The 24,583-nt window shown below is 38.7% G+C and overlaps 1 protein-coding gene across 2 annotated transcripts in view; it reads left to right on the top strand.

Annotated features, from left to right (window-relative positions):
* LOC140241639 (uncharacterized) overlaps positions 1 to 24,583 on the top strand; it is a 214,646-nt gene that overhangs the window by 92,181 nt on the left and 97,882 nt on the right. For both annotated transcript variants that reach the window (XM_072321378.1, XM_072321379.1), the window contains exon 4: positions 13,197 to 13,433. In XM_072321378.1, coding sequence (XP_072177479.1) covers positions 13,197 to 13,433 — 237 coding nt within the window. The remainder of the gene's footprint in view (positions 1 to 13,196; positions 13,434 to 24,583) is intronic.

Genomic DNA, 24,583 nt, shown 5'->3' on the forward strand with positions numbered 1-24,583 from the left:
AGGAACAGATAAGTTTTAAGTTTGGATTTGAATGACTCTGTAGATGACAGTTCCCTTAACTGAAGAGGTAACTGATTCCACAATTTTGGTCCCATAACGGAAAAAGCACGATCACCATACCCATGTTTTACTCTGGGTGTTTGGAGTAAGAATGCATCTGATGATGAACGTAGCCTTCGTGTCGGGTTGTATTTTTGAACAGAATTACTTATGTATATTTGGGAAAAAGAATGAACTGAATGATGTACTAATAACAGAATCTTGAAAATAATCCTTTTTTCTACAGGTAACCAATGTAAGGAACGGAGAACTGGTGACATGGAATCAAACTTATTAGTAAAAGTTAACAATCGGGCAGCAGAATTTTGCAACCGTTGAAGTTTTGTGACATCTTTTTGTGAAAGATTACACAACAATGAATTCGAAAAATCCAACCGTGAAGAAATCAAAGCATGAATAAGTATCTGAGCTGCAGATTTAGACAAATATTTCCTTATGAAACTTAAATTACGCAACTGATATCGAACATTCCGCTGAATATGAGTTACATGACTTCGAAATGACATTTCCTGATCAAATATGACACCTAAATTACGGGCTGTTTTCGACGGAGTAATGCAAGTGCTACCGATGTTGACATGACATGACTGATAATCAACTTTGCTTAACATATGCTTTGATCCCAATAACAGAAACTTAGATTTATCATCATTTAGTTTAAGGCCATTGGATGTAAGCCAAATTTTCAGGTCTTGCAAATGGTCTTACAATGGCGGATGACAATGAAGACAGAGTGGGTTAAAAAGACAAATAAAGTTGTATATCATCTGCATAACAATGATAACTAATACAATGCTTGCGAAATACTTCACTAATTGGTTGCATATACAGAGAAAAAAGCAGCGGGCCTCCAATAGAACCTTGAGGTACACCAAACTTTGTCATAGTTTTACAAGAGGTAGAATCACCAATTCTGACATAATGAGATCGATCACATAAGTAGGATATAAACCAATCAAGAACAGTTCCTTTGATGCCCAAATATCTCAATCGTTGAATCAGAATAGCATGATCGACTGTGTCAAAAGCTGAGCTCATATCAAGCATGATAAGAGCAGTGATGTTACCACTATCTAATTCTCTGAACACAATATCTGATAAGTTGACTAACAGTGTTTCTACACTATGACCAGGCTTGTACGCAGATTGAAATGAATCAAGCAATTCATTATCTTGCAGATACAGTACCAGTCACCACTAAGTATTACACGTTTACACGATTCGAACGTGTACCCACACAGACGCCAGTATCGTGTATTTGGCACGATCACACGTTTCAAAAGGTGTTCCGAGTCAGTGCGCTCGCGGGGAAACGTGTAGTCGTGCGAATTACACGCAAGTTCGGAAGCCTGCGCGAAGCGTGTAATCGTCGAAACGTGTAGTACTTACACGATATGTCCGCGCGCGCTCTTCGACTCGGTGTACCAGTACAGTATGTGTGTGGCGAGTACACCGGCAATCCAATCATATGCCGTGTATTATACAGTTACGGTTTTCTGTGCTCTGCCACATAGACTCTATACGTTAGCTTAGAGTGGCGTAAATTCTCGGGTTTCCAGTCCATTTTCTCTCATTTTTCTCTCTTTTGCTTTCGTATCATTATATCCCTTTATTTTCAGAGTACAATCGTACTTCTGAGAGTGTTTTGCTCATTTTTTGTTAAGTGATTACCTCGTTAGCAACAATTATGGAGGTGAGTTTTTGATCGAGTGTTTGATTGAACGATGTTGCAACATTGATTATCTTTGTGTGCGAGACAACATCGTACTGTACAAATACTTTGAATTGCACCCACTCGTTTGTTTCCGTGTAATTAAAGCTGTAGTATTCTTACCGTAAAGTGTCTTCATCGTTCGTCTTCAAGCTTCATGTTTTCACCCTGGTTTTCCTCATCGTGGTTTTCCAATTCCATTTTGTTTTCCGGTGCAAGATGTTCTGTGTATATTTTTCTGCGGTAAAATTCCATTATCGATCGTGTATCCATCATAGTTTTCCACCTCCATTTCATTTTTGTAAGATCTAACGTTAGCTAGTCGTAGGGTCTGCGATGTCTGAATCATTTGCTTATGTGTTTTGTGACAGTGACTCTGATGGGAATGATTTTAAGTTGCGGTGGATAAGATTGGCTGTAATGATAGTAATGATAATGAGTGTGGTGGTATTGATGTACAAGCTCTGATGGTGATGCAATTTATTTCGAGTGACCGATATGATGACGTTGACGATGGCGAGTACGAGTAGCCTAGATCATAGATGGGCTTGTAAGTGTATGTCGAATACGGCGGGCAGGCGCAGGGGTGGCTGACATGACGCCCGCTCGGTCGTGCGCCCGCGCAGGACAGGGTGGTCTAGAGACCTTCATTTTTTTCTTTTCTTTTCGTTTGTTCACTCGGGTGTAGTGCTCCCAAAATTCATGTCTTTGAAGTCCTGTCTCTGGGTGTAGAAACTCACCCAAATTAATTTGTAGACAATATTGAAAGTTTGTTCAAGTCCAGTCTGTAATGCTAACTTAATTTCTATTTTAGAAATTGATGAAATCCCATTTTCTTTGCTCATTTTCCCACTATTAAATTATTTAGAACTCTACTAAATTTCTGATGTATTGCATTCACTATTGGGCTATATTATTAAAAGCGCTTGCTAAGCAGGTGTTTCATACTTTCTTTTTCATTTCCTTCTTGTCACTTTTTTCTTTGACCCTGGATGAAAAAAAAAATACAATCTTGCCATGTAAAGACAGAAAAAACACCATCGTAAAAATATGACGACAGTAAGCTAATAAAAAGAAAAAAAAAACGAGTGATGAAAGTTCTTGTACATTTGTAAAATCATAAATCAAAGGTGATTTCTTATGAAGCACCTCTTTCAAAGAAAATAATGTGCACAACAAGTACAACAGTTTATATGATGAAGTGAAATCTGAAAACTGTCGTGGCATCAAGTGATATTGGTAGGGAATTCTGACAACAAAAAAACAAAAAAACTGTCACGCCATTTTATTAATGTATGATGATTTTTTTTTTCAATAATGGGGAAGGTTACAAAATCATAAACGCCACCGATAAAATCACAGTCCCTTATACAATTACCGTAACAGTTGATTACTTCTGCATCATATATCCTTTTAACTTTTAACTTTATTTCTTTTGAGATAAAAAGGGTATAAACTTTATAAAAAATATGAGCTTAACTTCTGTAGTATTACTTTAACAAACTTGGCAAGTTTAAACAGCACCTTCATATTTTAGTACTAGTATTAAGTAACGCATTCATTTTCAAAATAGTATTTTGCCTAATTATGTATTTCTTTGGAATACAAATTTTCCGTTCCTCGGAAAAGTACTCGCTCTGGAACATACACTGTATATGAAACTCATCACCAATCAAACCACCATACAGAAGGTACGCAATCTGCTTGACCTTGGTAGTCCTTACGCTCACTAACTGCAAGAAGGCGCATGAAGTTCAGCTCTGCATATTATTACTACATTTTTAATTCAATATAAGAAAATTCCTTGGACTGAATTGGTATTTATGAACGGGAACTTGGTCATTACATGTTTGCTGCATTTGATTGTTAGTTTGCATCGACGTAAATGCGCACGGCGATGGAGGTACAATTGTACTTTGATTGGTTGTAAGAAAAAGCAAACCAAAATAAAATGACTCGACGCAAAATGAGTCATTATTATCTTTCAACTATTTCATGCTCATGACGAAACGAGGATAATTACTATCTAGCGTTAAACAATATGAGTACATGTATATACATTGATATATGCATGTATGTTTGTATGTAGATAGGTGTATAATTTGTATGTGATGTATGCGGGCACGTGTAATGTGTCAACATGTCTTAATTTCAACTGCCCATTCAAAGATAGTATACAAGAATAATACTTCATGAAATTGCACAAGGAGTTTAAGCCTGCCCGTCTAGTTACAATTCCCGACCTCAGAAACATTGATCGACTAATTGCTGTTTGTATTTCAAAGCAACAGAAAGAAATACAGAATCATGACATTCAAAATCAGGTTTTGAATCATCATAATGATACGATGTCATGGTTATGTTAACGAAGTGAAGAAAGTACTCAGGCAGTTTTTAGATCTAGGCAAGACTACGAATTCACAAATGAAGTGTATTTCTTACGTAAGACACTCTGTCAGTGCAACCTGACCTGACACATTTTCTTGAAAGAAAATTTGTAGAGGGAGACAAAGTGAAGAAACTGGCACCTGACACATTTTTTTTTCGGCGGGGAAATCATCAGCATTATATACCAAACCCTCGTATAAAGCTGTGTTTAATTAATCCCATTGCCTTCGGTTCGCACTGATCTCCAAGATCAGAGGCGGGTCCACTCTGTTCCGCTTGGGTGCTATTGTGCGGGACAGACAATAGCCGCTCACTCAATTAGCTGTCCTTCTGAAAGGATCGTCTTTCTTTGACAGTCACACCTTTACGACTGCTAGTACGCTGTCTTTTATCACCAACTCCAATCGTCAACCTTGTTGCCTTCCAATACTAGTGAGAATATTTTGTTTTGTTTTTTTTTGTCCCTCATGCCGATTTTCGTATAGTTGATGCCGAGGAGCGAAACACGAGCTAGAAGACTGAGTTAATTTGGCTCATTCACGTTTTCCTCTTTAATGATGAAACTAGTGGTCTCTTTATAAAGCACTGAAGACTGTCAGAAATGATGCTCGTGACGTTGTTACATAACCGGCATGAGCAGTACGTATACTACAACCACCACATGCGATTATTAAATGGTACGATATCTAAATTGGAACACATGAAATGCAAAAATAAAAGATGTGCTACTTGTGTATAGTGAATTAATGTCAGGACACGATCAGAAAAAAACAAAAAACAATCTTGTAACGATACATCAATGCGTACAAAACAACATCAAATTATAATGTTCATATTTCATTCACAATCAAGAATTTAACATATATTTTCATGTTTATGTTCAGAAACATGTCATTGACATTTTCAGGATAAAACGGGCCAACGATTTTGCAAAATGTCTTCCAGCGAAAGGATGGACTCAACCAATCGAAACGATTAACGAGAGACGCGGTTTTCGTCATTACGTAACACAAGTTCAAATGGTTTATTTAGTGATCCGTGCACCATTCTTATCACGTTGTGTACACTTAATCGTTTACACATCACAGGACATTTCCCGCCGGGCCACCAAAAAAGCCGGATGTTTGCCTTATAGTTTTAAAAATGAACAGCGGTAACTATCGGCTCCTTAAGCTGCTAGAATAAATGTCAGATGTTTGCTCTTAATTTTGGAAATGAATAACGGTAATATTCGACTCCGTATAATACACAAATAAATGTCGGATGTTTGCTTATACTTTTGGAAATGAATAATGGTAAGATTCAGCTCCGTACGGTGCTGAAATCAATGTCAGATATTTGATTTTGCGTTCGGAAATGAATAAGGATAAAATACGGCTCCGGAAGATGCTGAAATAAATGTTGAATGTTTGCTTTGACGGTCAGATATAAATGATAATGATATTCAACTCAGTACGATGATAAAATAAATGCCGAAAGTTTACTTTTACGTTCTAAAGTAGATAAAAATAATATTCAGCACCGGAAGATGCTAAAGTAAAATGTCGAATTATCCCTTTGGCGTTCGGAAAATGAATAACAATAATAATCAACTTCGTACAACGATGAGATAAATGTCGGATGTTTGCCTTACTTTCAAAAGTAAATAGCAATAACATTCGGCTTCAGAAGATGCTGTAAGAATGTCACATGATTGTTTTTACGTTCGGAAATGAATAACAGTTATATTTTGCTCCACGCGATGCTAAATAACTGTCGGATGTTTACTTTTAAATTTCGAAATGAATAACAGTAACATTTAACTGCGTTTGATGGTGAAGTTAATGTTTGCTTTGACGTTCGGGAATGAATAACAATAGTATTCAACTCCGTCCGATGAAAAATACTAGTAAATGTCTGATGTTTGCTTTTATGTTCGAAAGTAAATAGCAATACATTCAGCTCCGGAAGATGCTAAAATAAATGTTGAATGTTTGCTTTGGTGTTCGGAAATGAATAACAATAGTATTCAACTCAGTACGATGATGAAATAATTGCTGGATGTTCGCTTTTATATACGTTCGAAAGTGAATGGCAATAACAGTCAGCTCTGGAAGATGCTAAAATATAATGTCGAATGATCCCTTTGACGTTCGGAAATCCTAATAACAATGATATTCAGCTCCGTACGATGATAAATGCCGAATGTTCGTTTTTACGTTCGAAAGTAAATAGTGCTCAATAACATTCGGCTTCGGAAGATGCCAAAATAAAGGTCAGATGATTGCTTGAACGTTCGGAAGTGAATAGCAGCAACATTCTGCTCAATAATTAAGATGCTGAAATAAACATCAGACATTTGCTATTTCACATTTCGAAATGAATAACAATAACATTCAGATGCGTTTGATGGTAAAGTATATGTCGGATGTCTGCCTTGACGTTTGAATGTGAAAAACAGTACATGTATAACACATTCGGATCCGTATACGATGCTGAAATATGTCAGATGATTCATTTCACTTTCGGAAGTGGACAGCAGTAACATTCGGCTCCTTACGATCATAAAATAAATGTCGGGTGTTTGCTTTTGAATTTGGAGATGAATAACGGTAATATTCTGCTCCGTACGATGCTAAAATAAGTAACAAATTCTTGCTTTTACATTCGGAAATGATTAACGGTATCAATCGGCTCAGTTAGATGATAAAATAAAGAGCGGATGTTTGCTTTCACGTTCGGAAATGAACAAGGATGATATTCAGGTCCGTAACATGCTAGAATGAATGTCGGTTGCTTGGTTTTACATTTGAAAATGATTAACGGTAACATTCGGCTCCGGAAGGTGTTCAAATACTTGTAAATGTTGGATGATTGCTTAAATTTCCATCAAAAATAAATATTCACGGTAATTTTTGGCTCTTGTATACGATGCTAAAACAAATGTCAGATGTTTACAATGTCTGCAAATGCTCCCATATTTCTCATTTTCAAACGTAGATTTTGACCGTGGCATCAACTTTTAAATCTATAAACCTATATGTGTATATATTTGCAAAATCTTAGAACTCAGAATAACGGTATAAGATGATTAAAGGGGGCACCAAAAAATAAAAATCAATCATTTTGGTGGCCCGATCGGGCCACCAAAATAAAAGTTATAGTGTGGAGCCCTGGTCTTTTGTGGATAAAGTGTCTTGCTGAAGGGCAAATATCGGGCTTCGAGGGGATTGGAACCGGGAACCCGTATCACGGCTAATTGATTCAGATTTTACTTGTATTTACAGGTCAACTTTAGATAGACCTTTTTTTTTCTTTTCTTTTTTTTTTCTTTTTTGCGATACAGCTGGGGCTTCATGCGCATTTATTTACAACAACAGTAAATCCGAAGACGAGCAGAAAGAATGTCAGCACCAGGAGTAATCGCACAGAGCCGAAAGGGGAAAAGGAAAAGTTGTATATCCTGAATCTACCCCCCACATCGACAAGAAGACAAATGAAAAAAAAAAATATGAATGGACCCACATGAAGCATAATTCTGGAAAATCTGCGGGATATTCGTTATTTCATTTTGCTGTGTTCAAACTATACACCAGTATAGCTTTTCGAGTGTGATCTTAATGTGTATGAATGTTCTATGGACTTTTAAGTTTATAATGCGAAAGAGGGTAACTATACAACAATTAACGACATTGATAACGCCAAACATTCGGAAATTTCAGAGTGCAAGAAAAATAAGACGTCCCGGAAGTACGCCAGACATCATAATTGCTTTTTTTTATTCCTTTATAGCTCCACAGCATCACCTAGGAAAATCAATTTGACCAAGAACAAAAGCGCGTCCCTCTTTTCTTCCTGGGCAATTACCCCGGACCCTTCCCCTGGCCCTAATCCTAACCATAACCCAAACTCCTCACCCTAAACCTAACCCTAATCTTTACTCTAACCTTACCATTAACCAGTATTTAGCGGGGGGGGGGGGGGGGGGGGGTAATTGCTCACTGGGGTTAATTGCCCGGATTAGGTTGCAACACACAACAAAAACCTCTTCCCTAGCCCTACACCTTCCCGATCTCCGTGTGTTGTCAGGTGAAACGACATGTTCAAATACAAGAATAAAACAACAGTAGGTATTGATTGAAACTCGACACCCATTCATGCCAGCCAGGCCAGGCTGAAATGTAACTTCAAAGCACATTCCGACAGCTGGCTGACAAAACCAAATGGCAAAGGAATCTGCGCGCACGTTTGAATTGCTCAACTTTACTGGAGGGCCTGGGAGCGGGAAAAACAAGGATGATTACTAGTAGTCTGTGAGTTATCAAAAGCAGACCTTTCGAACAATTGCAAACGTCATGATACTATTTTGTCTTCCTTTTGGACTGAAAGAAAAAAATCACAAAGACGAGTTGAGTACACGTTGCATCACAATTTTTTTACATAGCCATGCAAAAAGATTACTACACTCATGTCATGACAAGAAATGAATCAATATTCCAAGACAAATACAAAGCAGCCTCGGGTACTGACGGTGACAAGAGACGCCATGCATTCACGATGCACGTTGGGGAGCAATAGGGAGGTGGGAAGAGACTCTTCCCGCCTCCCTGGGAGCAACATGGAGTTGGCAGGGAGGGGTGATCCTGGAGTTTGTGAGAATTTCCAGACACTCCGTGACAACAGGGAGGTGGAAGAGAGACACTCCACCTCCCTGGTGACAACACGATTGTGACGATCTCAAAGCATGGACCCTACCACGCCCAGCTACACTGCGTGCTACTTCTCAAAATTTGAAGGAACTTTGTCTCTGATCTCTGTTGTTTTTGCTGAATATCAGAAGCTTTTCATGCCTGAAGTTCAAATGGATGGTTGCCAAAAATTGGATAATTTATAAATCTCTCAGTAATTTATTTTAGGCTGTTGACGCTGCCGTAAAAACATTAGAAATTTCATATAAACTAGTCAGGATAACGACAAAAAAATCTCCGCACAAAACAAATGCAAGTATTTTTTATTGTCATTGGTAGTCAAATTTGTGTTTTACAGATTATTAAATTATGATTAAAGCAATAGGTATATTATTAACTATTGCATTACACGTAGTAACACTTTCATGATAAGTTTGACATTTTAAACGGCTACATTAACAAAAATCGCAGGAGAGTTTTTTTAAGGAGTTCAACCATTTCTAAACGTGAAGGCATGTTAAATGAGAGGGAAAAAAAGAATCAGCGTTTGTAATCCTGGGTCTTCGACTTGAGCTATCTTTAATTAAACATTCCTTCTCTGTTCATCTCCAAGACCCCAGACTGTTCATGACCTCCGAGAATGCGCAAGTACGCGCGGTTTCTTCTGGTGATTGGTCTCTCTCTCTCTCCACCCCTCCCCATTCCCCAGTCTGGCACCTTGGCATCGTGGGAACTTTCATGTGAAGCGTGCCAAGTTACCACTGACCTGCTAGCAGTGTAATAATGCGAGCAGCAAGTGGTAGACATTTTCTTCTGCTGCTGCTACTTTTACTGCCGAAATACTAGTACTCGGCTTTGTCACCACACACTACCACCAGTTATTTGGCGAGACACACGTTGTGTATTGGAATATAAATGGACTTTTGCACCTTCCTGAATTGAGTAAGTGTCTGACAGTTGTTGAAATCGTGACATCGCTAACGTTAGACCGTCAGCGTTAGTTTTAGGCTTGCGTATGCGTGATTTCATGGGTTCAATGTTTGAGGAAAATGTTGGCTGTGGGGAAAAAGGTGGCTTCGAAATTTTTGCTTGCCAGATTCCATTGACTGCGCCCATGACTATAAAGAGTACAAATTTGACGACCATTGCGAGTCGACGATGATAGTGCTGTTTAGGCAGCTGTGCATGCTGTACTAGTGTATAACTTTGTATATTGTGCACGAAGAATTTTCCGGCACGTGGCAGCAGGACGATATGGTCTCTTTCCACCTCCCTGATTAGTGGTATATCTAACGAACTACAATGTAGTATCTTTGCGGTGTGCCGTAGCATGCTACGGCTATCCATCCATGCTCGAACGTCATCTGCTCAACATAGCGCTGTCTGTATTCGATCAGCGCGCACAATGTGCACACGCATGCAACACGCCCGAAACGTGTAAAAGAAAAGTACGCGTATCCCTCGCTCGGACATCGGCACTGAATCGTGAAGTTCTGAACGCTACACGTTTCCCTCTGCGGGCGGGCCTGTGCGAGCGAATCGTGTGAAGTTCACTTCCACTCGATTCGCTCACGCGAAACGGGTGAGCGGACCCGAAACGTGTAAACGTGTAATACTTAGTGGTGACTGGTACTGTACATTGTCAGTTGTGAGAAAACAACCTTTTCAAGCAATTGACTTAAATAAGGTAAATTTGAAATTGGACGGTAATTTTTTAAACACTCCTGATCTAAGCCTGCTTTTTTCAAAGTTGGATGAATAACTGCTTTTTTACACACCTGTGGAACTACACCTAAGCTCAGGCTAGCATTTATGATTCTTGTGATAACGGGTGCTAAAACTCTGCCACACTTCTTAACCAAATCTGTTGGGATTGGATCAAGTTCACATGATTTGTTAGGTGAGTTCTTAATAAGCTTTTCTGATTCTCATTAACAGTGACAGACTGAAACTCACTCAATTCTGACTTGACTTCACATACAATGTCATTTGGCTGTTCACAACAAGTTGGGAAACTCCGTTGGATTGCCACAATTTTATCAATGAAATATTGATTAAAACAATTGGCTAACTCAACCTCAACTAATACAATCCCTTTAATGAGACAATCATTCGCATCAAGACCTTATTCCCATCTAGAATATAATGCATGTTCGTGCGGGCGCTTTTGTTATCCTGACGTGGTCATTTTCTTTTTCTTTTCTTTTTTTAATTCAAGAATGTTATATTTATACCCCCGCCACACATCGTGTGAAGGGGGCATATAGGAATCAACGTGATGTTGGGCAGGCAGGCAGTCTAGACCAAGGTAGATATGCTTTAACCCTAAATAAGTAGGTCGAGAACTATGCGAAAGCCTACTCCTATTAAACGTTATGCCTACTATAGCTATACGTAGCGTACTGGCACTGGATGGCTCGATCTGTTGTAGGTCTTGAAAAAAAGGTCTAACTAAACCCTATATATATAGGGCTAGAGAGTTTGCTTACCACTATTTAAAGCATACTGTATTTGACCACTTTCTTAGTATTTGCTGCTGCACTTCACTCATGATTAGCAATGCGCGGAGATCCTCATCAGAGACGAGAACAAAGCTCGGGTGAGAAGAGGTACAAGTAGGTTTACGTAGCCATGATAACGTAGTGGCATGGCCGTGCGTGTATAACGGTGGACTGGTACGGTGGTGGTGAACCGGTTGCGTGCTGGCGCAGCGCAAACCCTACGGGTGCAAACCCTACGGGTGCGCGTATGCCATCAATGCCAGCTAGCTAGTGTACGATACACAAGTTCAGTGTGTCCTAGGGTCTATTGCACTGCCGGCTCGCTTGTACCGTTCAATAGTCGACTATTGCACTGCCATTGAGAGTGAGCGTTGGATAGCTGATTCCTCTGAATGTCATGTGACCCGCATTCATCCAATCAGATGGCAAGATTCCATACATGTGTTGTGTAATGCCAAATAGTATAAAAAATATATGAAGCTCTGCACTATTTCTTTGTAACTCACCTGAGTCAAAGACTCAAGTGAGGCATTGCGCTCATTCGTTGTCTCATTTTCTTCTTGAAAACTCCAGAATGGATTTTTGCTAAACTTGGCAGTGAGCATCCCGAGGGTGATAGAATCTCCATTCTATAAAACTCCTGTTTACCTTTGGGAGAAGTGATTTAAAAATTTTCAAGATATCACTTTTGATGCATATGTGTAGGTCAGTTGTATCACAAAACAGCTTGCCATATGAAAATTTTTGCAATAAAGCATAAAATATAAGGAGATATCACTATTTTTCTCATTAAACCATAACTGTAGACAGTTTAGTCTGGAAACATTTTTATTGTCCCCGCTGAACGAGTTCGAGCAGGGGACTATGAGACGGGCTCCGTACGTGTGTGTGTCTGTGTGTGTGTGCGTCCGTGTGTGATCAAAATGTTCAATTTGCTACTTCTCTGTCATTTATGAGCCAATTTTGATTCTGTTTGCTTCATATGATAGCACTACATGGGAGCTTTGAAACTTCTACACAGAATTTCAGTTGTGACCTTTGACCTATATTGTACATTTTGCTACAAAATGCTACTCCTTCGCCATTTCTAACCCGATTTCGATTCTGTTTGCTTTATGTGATGGCACTAGGTGAGGGCTTCAAACTTCTACACAAAATTTTGACCTTTGACCTTGATTTTTTACCTATATTGTACATTTTGCTACAAAATGCTACTCCTTCGCCATTTCTAACCCGATTTTGATTCCGTTTGCTTTATGTGATGGCACTAGGTGAGGGCTTCAAAACTTCTCCACAGAATTTTGACCTTTGACCTTGATTTTTGACCTGTATTGTACATTTTGCTACAAAATGCTTCTCCTTCGCTATTTCTAACCCGATTTTGATTCCATTTGCTTTATGTGATGGCACTAGGTGAGGGCTTCAAAACTTCTACACAGAATTTTGACCTTTGACTTCTTTGACCTTGATTTTTGACCTAAATTGTACATTTTGCTTCAAAATGCTACTTCCGGCGGGGACATATATTACGCACCGCGTAATTTCTACTTTTGCTTGTTATAACTATTGTTCACATGTTGTATATTAAACAATGCTTAACATCAATTATACTGGTTCAAATTTTACATTGGTCGTTTCTATCCCTAACTCACATTTTAAAACTATTTTGAAGCACTAATGCTGGGTTTTTGTTTCATCTGCAAATGGTAAATTATGCCTTTAAAATGTGCACCATGGCCCTCCCTCTGGTTTGGTATGTTCTTCTTAGATAATTATCTGCAAGAATGTGAAATTTAAACTTGTGACACTCAGGTTAGCACTAGACCCCCTGTGTATGTAAGTCTCTTCTTGTTGTTTTTTAATGCAAAGGTTGCAGCAGGACCCCAGGAGAGCAAAAGGTGATGATTGTCAGCTATCCCAGCTACTGTCGCCATCATGCCAACCTGAAGCGCGTCGACAAGAAGGGGGACCAATGGCACAACAATACACTCTTGAAGGCTTTGGGCCTTTTGCTTATGCCTCACCCTGATGCAAAGCTTCTCTTCTGTCGAAGTGAATTTGACCACCCCACCCTCGAGGATGATGAGCGCCTTGGTGAATACACAGGTTAGTGATACCAGTTTAACCCCATAAAGCCCGGGGGGGGGGGGGGGGGGCACATTGTGCCGCCTATATACAGTATCTGTCACAATAAAATTCCACTTTTAACGTTAGCTAACAGAGAGTATCGTTAGCTAACGGAATCGGCGGGAAGTCAGCTAACGTTAGCTATCGATAACTAAGATATCGATAGCTAAAACGTTAGCTATCGATATCAGCTTATGTTTGCTCATAGGAGTAGTGTGGACTAATGTTAGATGGAGAAATCCATCTGTTCGGAGATTCATTTTACAGTTATGGTCCTCCTCGGAGCTCCGGAGACACACGGAAGGCTGACATAATTTACAACGCAGTGTAAGGGGATGCACCACTGTCCCTACGCCGACGATAAGGACGTGAAGGGTGAGGTACATCACTGTCCTCGATTACGTCTAATTCACAGACTTAGATCGGCAAAAAAAATTTTATTATCATCTCATAAATACATCACGCTCACCAGGTATTTGGAAAATCGAAGATTCGGCTGTAATTTTCATGGAAAAGACACAGCTACCAGCTCGCGCTCGTAAACACTGCTCGCAACTCACGATATGTTGAGTGCTAGTGCAGATACATTTAGGCGTGACAGATTTACTATCACGAGTGTTCGCCCGCGTCCGGCATGCCGCCTTATCTGTTAAGTAGCCAGCTTGGCTCGAGCTTGGCATGCGCCCATGCCGTCCGCCCATGCCGTCCGCGTTCGGGAACGCCAGCTTAAAAGTCTTTTGTTTAGTGCCTTTGTTTCGAACACAATAGCGCCAACTTCACTGCACCCAATCGACCACGAAGCCATCGCTCCATGTAGCCAGCGTTCAGGAACGCCCGGATTAAGTCTTCCCTTTGTCTTGTGCTGAACACTTACACAGTTGATTTCATGGAAGCTTAAAAAACGGACAAACTAGCAAACAAATGAAACCACCAAAGGCATCGCACTATTACGCGTTAGTAACGCTGTGATTACCTTAATTTGCGTCGATGAGAGGCGTAATCAAAAAGTATATCCGAAATAGTATTTATTCCCCTTACATGAGCGTAAGACCACTCTTGTAAGCAGCTTCTCAGGTGAAGCAAAATGTGTGTAATGAGGTGACAAGTGTATTAAGAAAAACATTCACAATAGCTAGGTAGATTGACGGAAACTTGACACCCATGGCCGTGCCAGCCCGGCAACAGGCTGGTGGAAATTTCCAGGAACTTCAGAGCAGGTTTGCCGCCAGGCAAAACCGCAGGGTAAAGGAATTTGCGTACGCGCTGAATGGGTCGTAAACATCGTGTCAATTGCATGGGGCCTGGGAACAGGGGCTATGTATAGTAACCCTGTGCTGTATAATACGTGCATGCTGATGGAGACACGTGCTGGAGTTGGCGAGAGCTAGCTGATGAGAGCTGCCTGCCTGAAACCAGGGAGGTACATACACATCTGGCGGATCTGCTGAAACTATGGAGCTATAGTACAGTAAAGTCGACACGATAAAAAAGTCCCGATTTTTGCCTTTGTTATTCCTTGAAAATTTCTTCGTCTTAGTCAACATTTTTTAGTGCCAACTGAGCTGAAATACGTGTTTATTCCCCCGTCTAAGTCGATATAATTTTTTTTTTCGCTCAAAATCTTATCGCCATTCTGTGAAAAAGAATTGTTTTCCCGCGAGTCGGTAATTCGCTAGTGTTGCGGCGTGGTTTACCTAGCGTTCGCGCCATGCGTCCATTGTCTTGTACGCCAGAAATGAAAGGGCATACATTCATTTACATTCTTTGGAGAATTACATGTAGTTGCCTACCCAAAGCAGTTCACTTTCGCCCTTTTCTCCTGCTCGTTATTCTCAAAACGCACATTATAATGCAACTGAAAATTAAATGCAGGTGTATCAAATCACGAGCAACTTTGCACATAAACGCAAGTGCGTTGCTGAAAAGGCTTGCGTTTGATAATCATATGAAACTAGAAAATAGTTGTACAAACCTGAAACTCAATTGTGTTGAAACGCAACTCTTAAAATCAAATGAAGGCCATCAAATCACGCGCAACGCTGTATTCAAACGCAAGAGCGTTGCAGGGAAGACTTGTGGTTTTCGTAAGAAACTGTGGTTAAAAGCATCTCTTAACATCTACGGAGGTGCATTATTGTTGAAAAGTCTTGCATTATTTTGTTTGTTTTTTCGTACGCAAAATTAAACGCAGCTCTGAAAATCAAATGCAATTGCAAGTCCTTGTGATCACGCGGAACGCTGAATAGACTTGCGTTTGATAATCATACGAACTGAACTTGAAAATTGTAGGGAACTTCTTCAAAACTCAGTTGCATTTCAACGCGATTCTATAAATCAAATGCAAGTCCATCAAATCACACGCGACGCTGTATTTAAACGCAAGAGCATTGCCGAGAAGACATGCAGTTTTTGTACGAAATTATAAGAAACTGCGTTTAAGCGCATCTCTAAGCATCTACGGAAGTGAGTTATTGTTGAAAAGACCTGCATTATTTTTTACTTCGTACGCAAAATTAAAAATTAAACGCAACCCCAAAAATCAAATGCAAGTCCATCAAATCACACGGAATGCTGAAAAGACTTGCGTTTGATAATCATCCGACACTAGAAAATTGTAAGAAACTTAAACTCAATTGCGTTTAAACGCAATTTTAAGTTAAATGCAAGTCCATCAAATCACAAGCAACGCTGTATTTAAAACGCAAGAGTGTTGCAGAAAAGACTTGCGGTTTCTGTATGAAACTAGAAACTGCATTTAAACGCATAAAAATCTATACCGAAGCGTGCTTTTGTTGAAAAGACTTGAATCATATTTTTTTATTTCGTAACGGAACTTTCGCCGTGACCAAACTTAGTCTGCACTAGCAGGGGAAAGACATCGCAACATTTACACGTTTCAAACTACCGAAACGCATCGTGCTTCACGAAATGTCAGTGAAAAAATAGTAGCAAATTATTGTTACTGCAGTTCGCTATTCCGAAGGTTTAAATCTCAGTCCAAAGTTAAATAAGTCCGACGATGGAAAGATATTCATCTTTACGAAGGTTAGTAATCCGAAAGATGTCGTTTCCGGATAAACAAATTTTTCTTCTTCTTTTTATTTCAGACTGGCCCGCGCCGTACAGAGCAGTAATGTTGCGAATCGGAGCGCGAGAACAATTCATTTTCAGAGTATGGCAATAGAAATTTAAACAAAACAAATAAAAACATGGCGACTTAGGGAAGGAAAATCACACATCCTATTTCAACTCAGTCGGCACTGAAAAATTATCTCGACAGAATCATACGAATTCACACGCATATCTTCACAGCAACGCACTTGCATTTAAATCGCAAAGTTGCATGCACTTTGGGGAATATGCGTTTGTTTTTTCAAATCAAATTTAAAACGTACAGTGTCTAGAAACGGGTCCAGGTTTCAGATCCCGCTCTTTCAAAATCTCTCAAGAGATTTGGGTTTTGTGCAATGCCGTTACTAATCCGCGTGTGCTTGTTTCGCAATAAAACTTGAATGAAGATGTACACAGCGATAGAGGCTCAGCTCAGTAGATACCTGCCTCCAGTGACAATATTCATGTGTACAACAAAAGAGTTTGTGAGCCCATTAGCGCAATGTCTATTCATGACTATGTGTACCTGGTGCCCGATCGATACTTTCATTGTTTGATGGCACATGTAGTTGACCATGGAAAGGGGATACATGTATAGGCCTACAGCTTGACTGCTTCCGCACAGGAGGAATACCAACCTGTCCATTCTCAAGTCGACCTGCAAAGAGAATCTCGCTTTTGAGCATTTCAGGCTCTTGGAGATGTGGAATTGGGTTGTGTAAAGCTAAAAGCCGCGTTTACACCATGTTCCCGGCAACCACGGCAGTCACATTTCAGGCCATCACGGACAAAACGGGACGGACGTGAAACAACGCTGTGAGACGAGATAGGCAAATGTGACAGGCCGTGATTGCCGTGATTGATATTCGTTAATGTGAAAAATAAATACGATTCATTATTCCGAAACCGCACGAATTTTGTGATTCTAAAGGTGCATTTATCGGGATATGAAATTAATTACGTTACTCTGAAAACGAATGACACAACTTGTTCCTTTTATTTTCTGGGATTAACAAAACATCAGAAAGCAAAGCTTATTCAATTTTCGGATTTTTAGTCTGACATTGGGAGTTAGTAGTTCGGAAAATAAGTATTGAAAATCTTTGAGGCAAGAAAATAAGTTGAATTCTTATTATGGCATCGTTATTTCCTTTGCCTTATGTTCATTATTCCGAAAGAAGAATAAGGTTCGTAAATCCGATGGTTCTTTTTGCAGAACCCGCAAAACACGCAAATTTGATATGCCTTAACTAATAAATTTGTTAATCCAAAATTGTATTAGGGCTCGTTAATACCATTTGTGGCATTATTCTGAAGGTTCGTAAATGTGAGAATGAATTACGTGCATGGTATGAAACTTATATCATTTTTGGCTAGAAGAAAATTGAAAACGCCGAATCTTTTCCTGTGACGTGACGGGAATATGGGTTTATTTCTGAACGTGACATCGTTTACTTCTTTGCACGATATTCATCATTCCGGAAAAAAAAAAATATTCAGATGGTTCATTCATCCGAAAATGGAAAAAAGGTGGGTCGTTTATCTGTAAAGGAATTATCATATTCGTGGTAAGAAACTTCGTTTTCGAATCAGCTATATAACGTCCGAAATTTCTTTCACTTTTCTAGAATTATGAAAGAGCAGTGGACCAACCGCTTTCAGAAAGCAGGGGGAATAATTGCTACCCTTAACATATGTCAATATCAAGTTGATGGAATTTGTAATTTTCATGAAAAATGGATTTTTGTAGTATTTTCTTTATATTTTCTTGATATTGTAGTCCACTCATACGTCATAACCTCTAGTAGTCTCCTCATCCAGCGGTTCCAACACCGAAACTTTAAAAATTCATAACTTTTGCATCGATTGTCCGATTTTCTGCAAACTTTCACTGATGTGTTCTACTAATGTTGCTGCTTTCACTCAATCCACATTGTTCTTGGGGTTTATCTTCCCTTTAAATCTGATTTTACTCGTCAGAATGGACGGTGACTTCCAATTTTCTTTACATATTCTGAAAGCTGATGAGTTGTACATGTCATTTCATGGGTTGGCGATGCTGGAAAAATGATCAAAAGATATCAAATTTCTTAATAAAGTAAAAAAAGTTAATTTTCAAAATGACGTCATCAAATTTCAAGTTCACTCGAGCATATCTCACTTATCCCTTGCCAATTTTCACCCAGATTTCAGTATGTTGTAGCTTATTAAATGCTCTTTCATTAATATAATAACAACATTTTGATTGAATGACGTCATCACCTCGTAAAAATTGATTGAAAGTAATCTTGTCAAATTTGACCAGTTTATGTGTTATCTCTATGGGAGTGCAGTTTTTATGGAAATGAAAATTGACATGACTATCTTTTTCGAGCACTAGCTCAGTTTTGCTTTGGTGAATTTCTCCAAGATTTTGATATGTTGTAGCTGAGAGTTTGGGCTATCTTAAGTGTGCCCTCCATTTTTTCATACGGTGTCGGAATCACGTCCAAAAACTTGGTTGAAATTAAAGGTTATCTTTGATGTATTTTCATATTCCTTTCTTTTTGCAACTTTATGTGCAATAACTCAAGAAAAACAAGCCCTATCAGCCCCATATTTTGCACATGATCATTTCACAAAATAACCACTTTTTGCTCAGATGCCATCTTGTCTGTGCAGATCGGGGTCAAAGGTCATATGTACTTCTTTCTTTATCTTCGTTATGACGTGTTATCTCTATGGGAGGGAATTTTTCTAGATGTGAAAATTGACATGATTGTCTTTATCGAGCACTAGCTCACTTACCCTTGGGTGAATTTCTCCCAGATTTTAATATGTTGTAGCTGAGACTCCGCGCTATCGCTAGTGTTCCCTTTGTTTTTAATATGGTGTCGGCATTACGTCAAAATACGTGGTTGAAATTTAAGCTTATCTTCGATGTATTAAGATATTTCTTTCTTTCTGCAACTTTCTTTGCAATAACTCAAGAAAAACAGCCCCTATATCCCAATATTGTGCACATGTTTAGTTCATGTCACGTACATTATTTCATAAAATAACAACTACAAAGTGACTTGACCAGACACCATCTTGGGTATGTAAATTAGGGTCAAAGGTCATAAATGTTTCAACCTGTATCTTGGTGAATACATGTCCTATCTTTCCCATATTTTGCACACGCAAAGACCATGTTACAAGAATCATTTCACAAAATAACCACTTTTTGCTCAGAATGTGATGCCATCTTGGCTGTGCAAAGTTGGGTCAATGGTCAAATATACTTCATTCTGTATCTTCGTTATAGTGTATACCGAACTTGGTACCAAAGATGGCAGACCTGACCCTCTTTTCTAAATGAGAACCCAAATATCACACGGCCAATGTCTCTAAACACAGATAAAACCTATATGATCATGCCTATTGCGATTAGGACTCTAATCATTGATTTTAAAAAAATCGGATCACCTAATTTGTCAGTCTTGACAAATTCCGAGTCTAGTTCTTTTTCTTCTTTCTCCTCAAAAGTTGTGCAGACGTCAGCTCAGAAAGTCCTCTGCCTATCAATTTCTAACTTATACCATGTATGTATCATGTCCCAAAGACAACAAATCTAATGTATCATTGTGATCAGTCGACCGTGACGACACTATGACATCATTATATGAAAACACATTCTCAATCATATCTCACTAATGGAATGGAATTTTTCAATGAAATTTACGTCATATATATTTCAAGTTATGCACATTTTACTCATATTCTCAAAATTCATACCTGCTCTTAAAACGTTCGCGTACGCACGTTGAAATATTTGTATGCTCCAATCGAGCTCAAAATTTTTTTGCACACATTTCAGATCATTTGGAGCATTTTTTGAAAATTTGAAAAAATTGGACGGACGCGTAGCGCGCGCGCATATACGCACGCACAGCTCATATGCAATAGAAATTTCCCGTTTTTTTCACTTTGATCAGATATCTGAAATGTCAAGGAATATCTGGATACCAAGTTTCAAGTCAATCTGACTCAATATGACGTCATACGGGCCCGTCAAAGTTGAAATTCCGCGCTCGCGTCAATGGCGATATACAGTGCAACTATGCCAAAAAAACGCCAATTTTAAATCCGATTTTACTCGTCAGGATGGACGGTGACCCCCCATTTTCTTTACATATTCTGAAAGCTGATGAGTTGTGCATGTCATTACATGGGTTGGCGATGCTGGAAAAATGATTTAAAGATATCAAATTTCTTAATAAATTAAAAAAAGTAAATTTTCAAAATGACGTCATCAAATTTCAAGTTCACTCGAGCGTATCTCACTTATCCTTTGCCGATTTTCATCCAGATTTCAGTATGTTGTAGCTTATTAAATGCTCTTTCATAATAATAGGTACAAAATTTTGATTGGACTTCGGCATCACCTCGTAAAAATGGATTGAAAGTAATCTTGTCAAATTTGACCAGTTTACGTGTTGTCTCTATGGGAGTGCAGTTTTTTTGGAAATGACAATTGACATGACTATCTTTTTCGAGCACTAGCTCACTTATGCTTTGGTGAATTTCTCCCATATTTTAATATGTTGTAGCTGAGACTTTGGGCTGTCAGAAGTGTGCCCTCCGTTTTTTCATGCGACGTCGGCATCACGTCGAAAAACTTGGTTGAAATTAAAGCTTATCTTCGATGTATTGAGATATTTCTTTCTTTCTGAAACTTTCTTTGCAATAACTCAAGAAAAACAGCCCCTATCACCCCCATATTTTGCACATGCTTAGTTCATGTCACGTACATTATTTCATAAAATGACAACTACTTGATCGCACACCATCTTGGGTATGTAAATTAGGGTCAAAGGTCATAAATGTTTCATCCTGTATCTTGGTGAATAAATGTCCTATCTTTCCCATATTTTGCACACACAAAGACCATGTTACAAGAATCATTTCACAAAATAACCACTTTTTGCTCAGATGCCATCTTGTCTGTGCAAAGTGGGGTCAAAGGTCATATGTACTTCTTTGTGTATCTTCGTTGTGACGTGTTATCTCTGGGAGGGAATTTTTCTATATGTGAAAATTGACATGACTGTCTTTATCGACCACTAGCTCACTTACACTTTGGTGAATTTCTCCCAGATTTTAATATGTTGTAGCTGAGACTTTGCGCTATCGACAATGTGACTTCCGTTCCTTTCATACGATGTCGGGATCACATTAAAAAACTTGGTTGAAATTACGTGTAAAGCTTATCTTGGATGTATTAAGATATTTCTTTCTTTCTGCAACTTTCTTTGCAATAACTCAAGGAAAACAGCCCCTATCACCCCCATATTTTGCACATGTTTAGGTCATGTCACGTTCATTATTTCATAAAATAACAACTACTTGATCGGACACCATCTTGGGTATGTAAATTAGGGTCAAATGTCATAAATGTTTCATCCTGTATCTTGGTGAATACTTGTCCTATTTTTCCCATATTTTGCACACACAAAGACCATGTTACAAGAATCATTTCACAAAATAACCACTTTTTGCTCAGATGCCATCTTGGGTGTGCAAAGTGGGGTCAAAGGTCAAATATACTTCATTCTGTATCTTCGTTAGTGTATGCGGAATTCGGTACCAAAGATGGCAGGTCTGACTCCCTTTTCTAAATGGGAATCCAAACATCACAAGGCCAATGTCCCCTCAACACAAATTAAACCGGTATGGGCATGCCTATTGGGGTCAGGACTCAAATCATTGATTTCCGAATAGATCACCTAATTTGTTAGTGTTGACAAATTCTAAGTCTAGTTTCATTTTGCCTTTTCTCTTAAACTCTGTTAATAGCATGTATGAAAAGCAAAAACCACAATAGCTAACGTTAGCTAACGTTAGAGTAGAGAGACAGAACTGCACTTCTGATATACCGGGTACTATACCCAGCGAGTTTTCTATGTGTAATACAATGGGCTGTATTCTCCAATTACATTCGCTTTACAAGGATTTGATATCATGCATAAAAGTAGACAAAATCGCAAAATGCCAATTTCGGAACTTTTAAAAATATTTCATTATGCGTGCTCTTATAGAACAAGTTAAAACGCTTCAATATAACATTAACATTAGCTTAAACGTTAGTGCTTGAGACTTGCATGAGGATACGGGGTGAGTTGCCATCATTTTCGCGAGGTTCCGTGAATATCGTGTTGGATACGCAAATGAAGCGTAAAGATTGTGAACTTTGGTCTTATATTTGCACATACATATAACTTACACACGTTCAAACGTTCATTAACAATGATTTATTAGCATCCCTTTAATTTCATTTTGCCTTTTCTCTTAAACGTATAGTTAATTCCATGTATGAAAAACAAAATCACAATAGCTAACGTTAGCTATATCATTAGATTAGAGAGACAGAACTGCACGTAGATCTGTATCATTAGATTAGAGAGACAGAACTGCACGTAGATCTGTACCGGGTACCCAGCGAGTTTTCTCTGTGTTATACAATGGTCTGTATTCTGCAATTACATTCGCTTTACGGACAAGGTTTTGGTTTCATGTATAAAGGTAGACAAAATCGCAAAATGCAAATGTTGATACTTGTAAAAATATTTCATTATGCATGCTCTAGAACAAGTTGACATGTTTCAGTATAGAATTAACGTTTGCTAACGTTAGTGCTTTCACATCTAAGAGAGTAGAGAATATGGGGTGTGTTGTTATTTTCGCAAGGTTTCGTGAATATCGTGTTGGATATGAGATGAAGGGTAAAGATTGTGAACTTTGGTTTGATTTTGTGTATACACATCATGTAACTTACACACGTTCAAAAGTTCATTAACATAATACTTTGTTACCATCACTTTATATTTCTTTTGGCCTTTTCTCTTAAACATAGCTAATGGCATATGTATGAAAAACAAAAACAACATTAGCTAATGTTATATAGAGAGACAGAACTGCATTGTCTGTACCGGGTATCCAGCGAGTCTTCTGTTTAATACAATAGGTTCTATTCTGCAATTACATTCACTTTTCAAGGTTTTGGTATAAGGCATAAAAGCAGACAAAATCTCGAGATGCCAGTGTTTATGCTTGTAAAAATATTTTGTTGTGCATGCTCTAGAACAAGTTGACACGCTTCAATATAACATTAGCTAATGTTAGTGCTTGAGACTACATGTATAGAATACGGGGTCCGTTGCCGTTAATATTTTCGCGAGGTTCCGTGAATATCGTGTTGGTTTAGATGAAGAGTAAAGATTGTGGACTTTGGTCTAGAGTAGATATTGTGGACACAAATTAACTTAGACACGTTCAAACCTTCATTAACACTAACAGAATGATTTATTAGCATCACTTTCGTTTCATTTTGCCTTTTGTCGTAAACATATACGTGTATGAAAAACAAAAAACACATTAGCTAACGTTTACAGCTAACGTTAAAGTAAAGAGACAGAACTGCATGTCTGTCCCCGTCACAGGTTGTTTCAGCAAATTTGAAAGAAGGATAATAAGGACATGCTTACCAAAACGTTGAGATAGAGAAAGTTCTTTTCAGGACCAATCTCCTATCCACGAAAGAATTCGAAGGCATCTCTTGAAACCATCCGCCTGTAAAAGATTAAGACCTCATTGTCTCCGATGACGCAATTATGATGTCACTTCGCGATGTGCGATGAGGACAATTTGAATCGCGGCGAACTTTTGTTGATGAACAATAGAAACCTCGGCAAGCGGGAGGGGCAACGAACAAAGGATTGTCTTAATAACTTGCTATGGAGCTTCTCAGTGACAGGAAGAGAGTGTGACAATGGATGCCACCTGTCACGATCCAGGGATGATGAACATGGGATGTAAGTTTTTGGAACGTGTATGCTTATAGTGAGTGTAGCAAATTGAGATATATGGTGAGAGTGAAACGTTACTGTTTTCACCGGTAAACAAGATTATCATTAATCTCGTGGGCAAGTTATCAATTACATTACCCCGAAGCTGCTCAGGCTACGATATACACTGACATTCACCCTGCATATCTTCCC

Source organism: Diadema setosum, chromosome 18 (genome assembly GCF_964275005.1).
Source record: "Diadema setosum chromosome 18, eeDiaSeto1, whole genome shotgun sequence".
Classification (NCBI taxonomy): domain Eukaryota; kingdom Metazoa; phylum Echinodermata; class Echinoidea; order Diadematoida; family Diadematidae; genus Diadema; species Diadema setosum.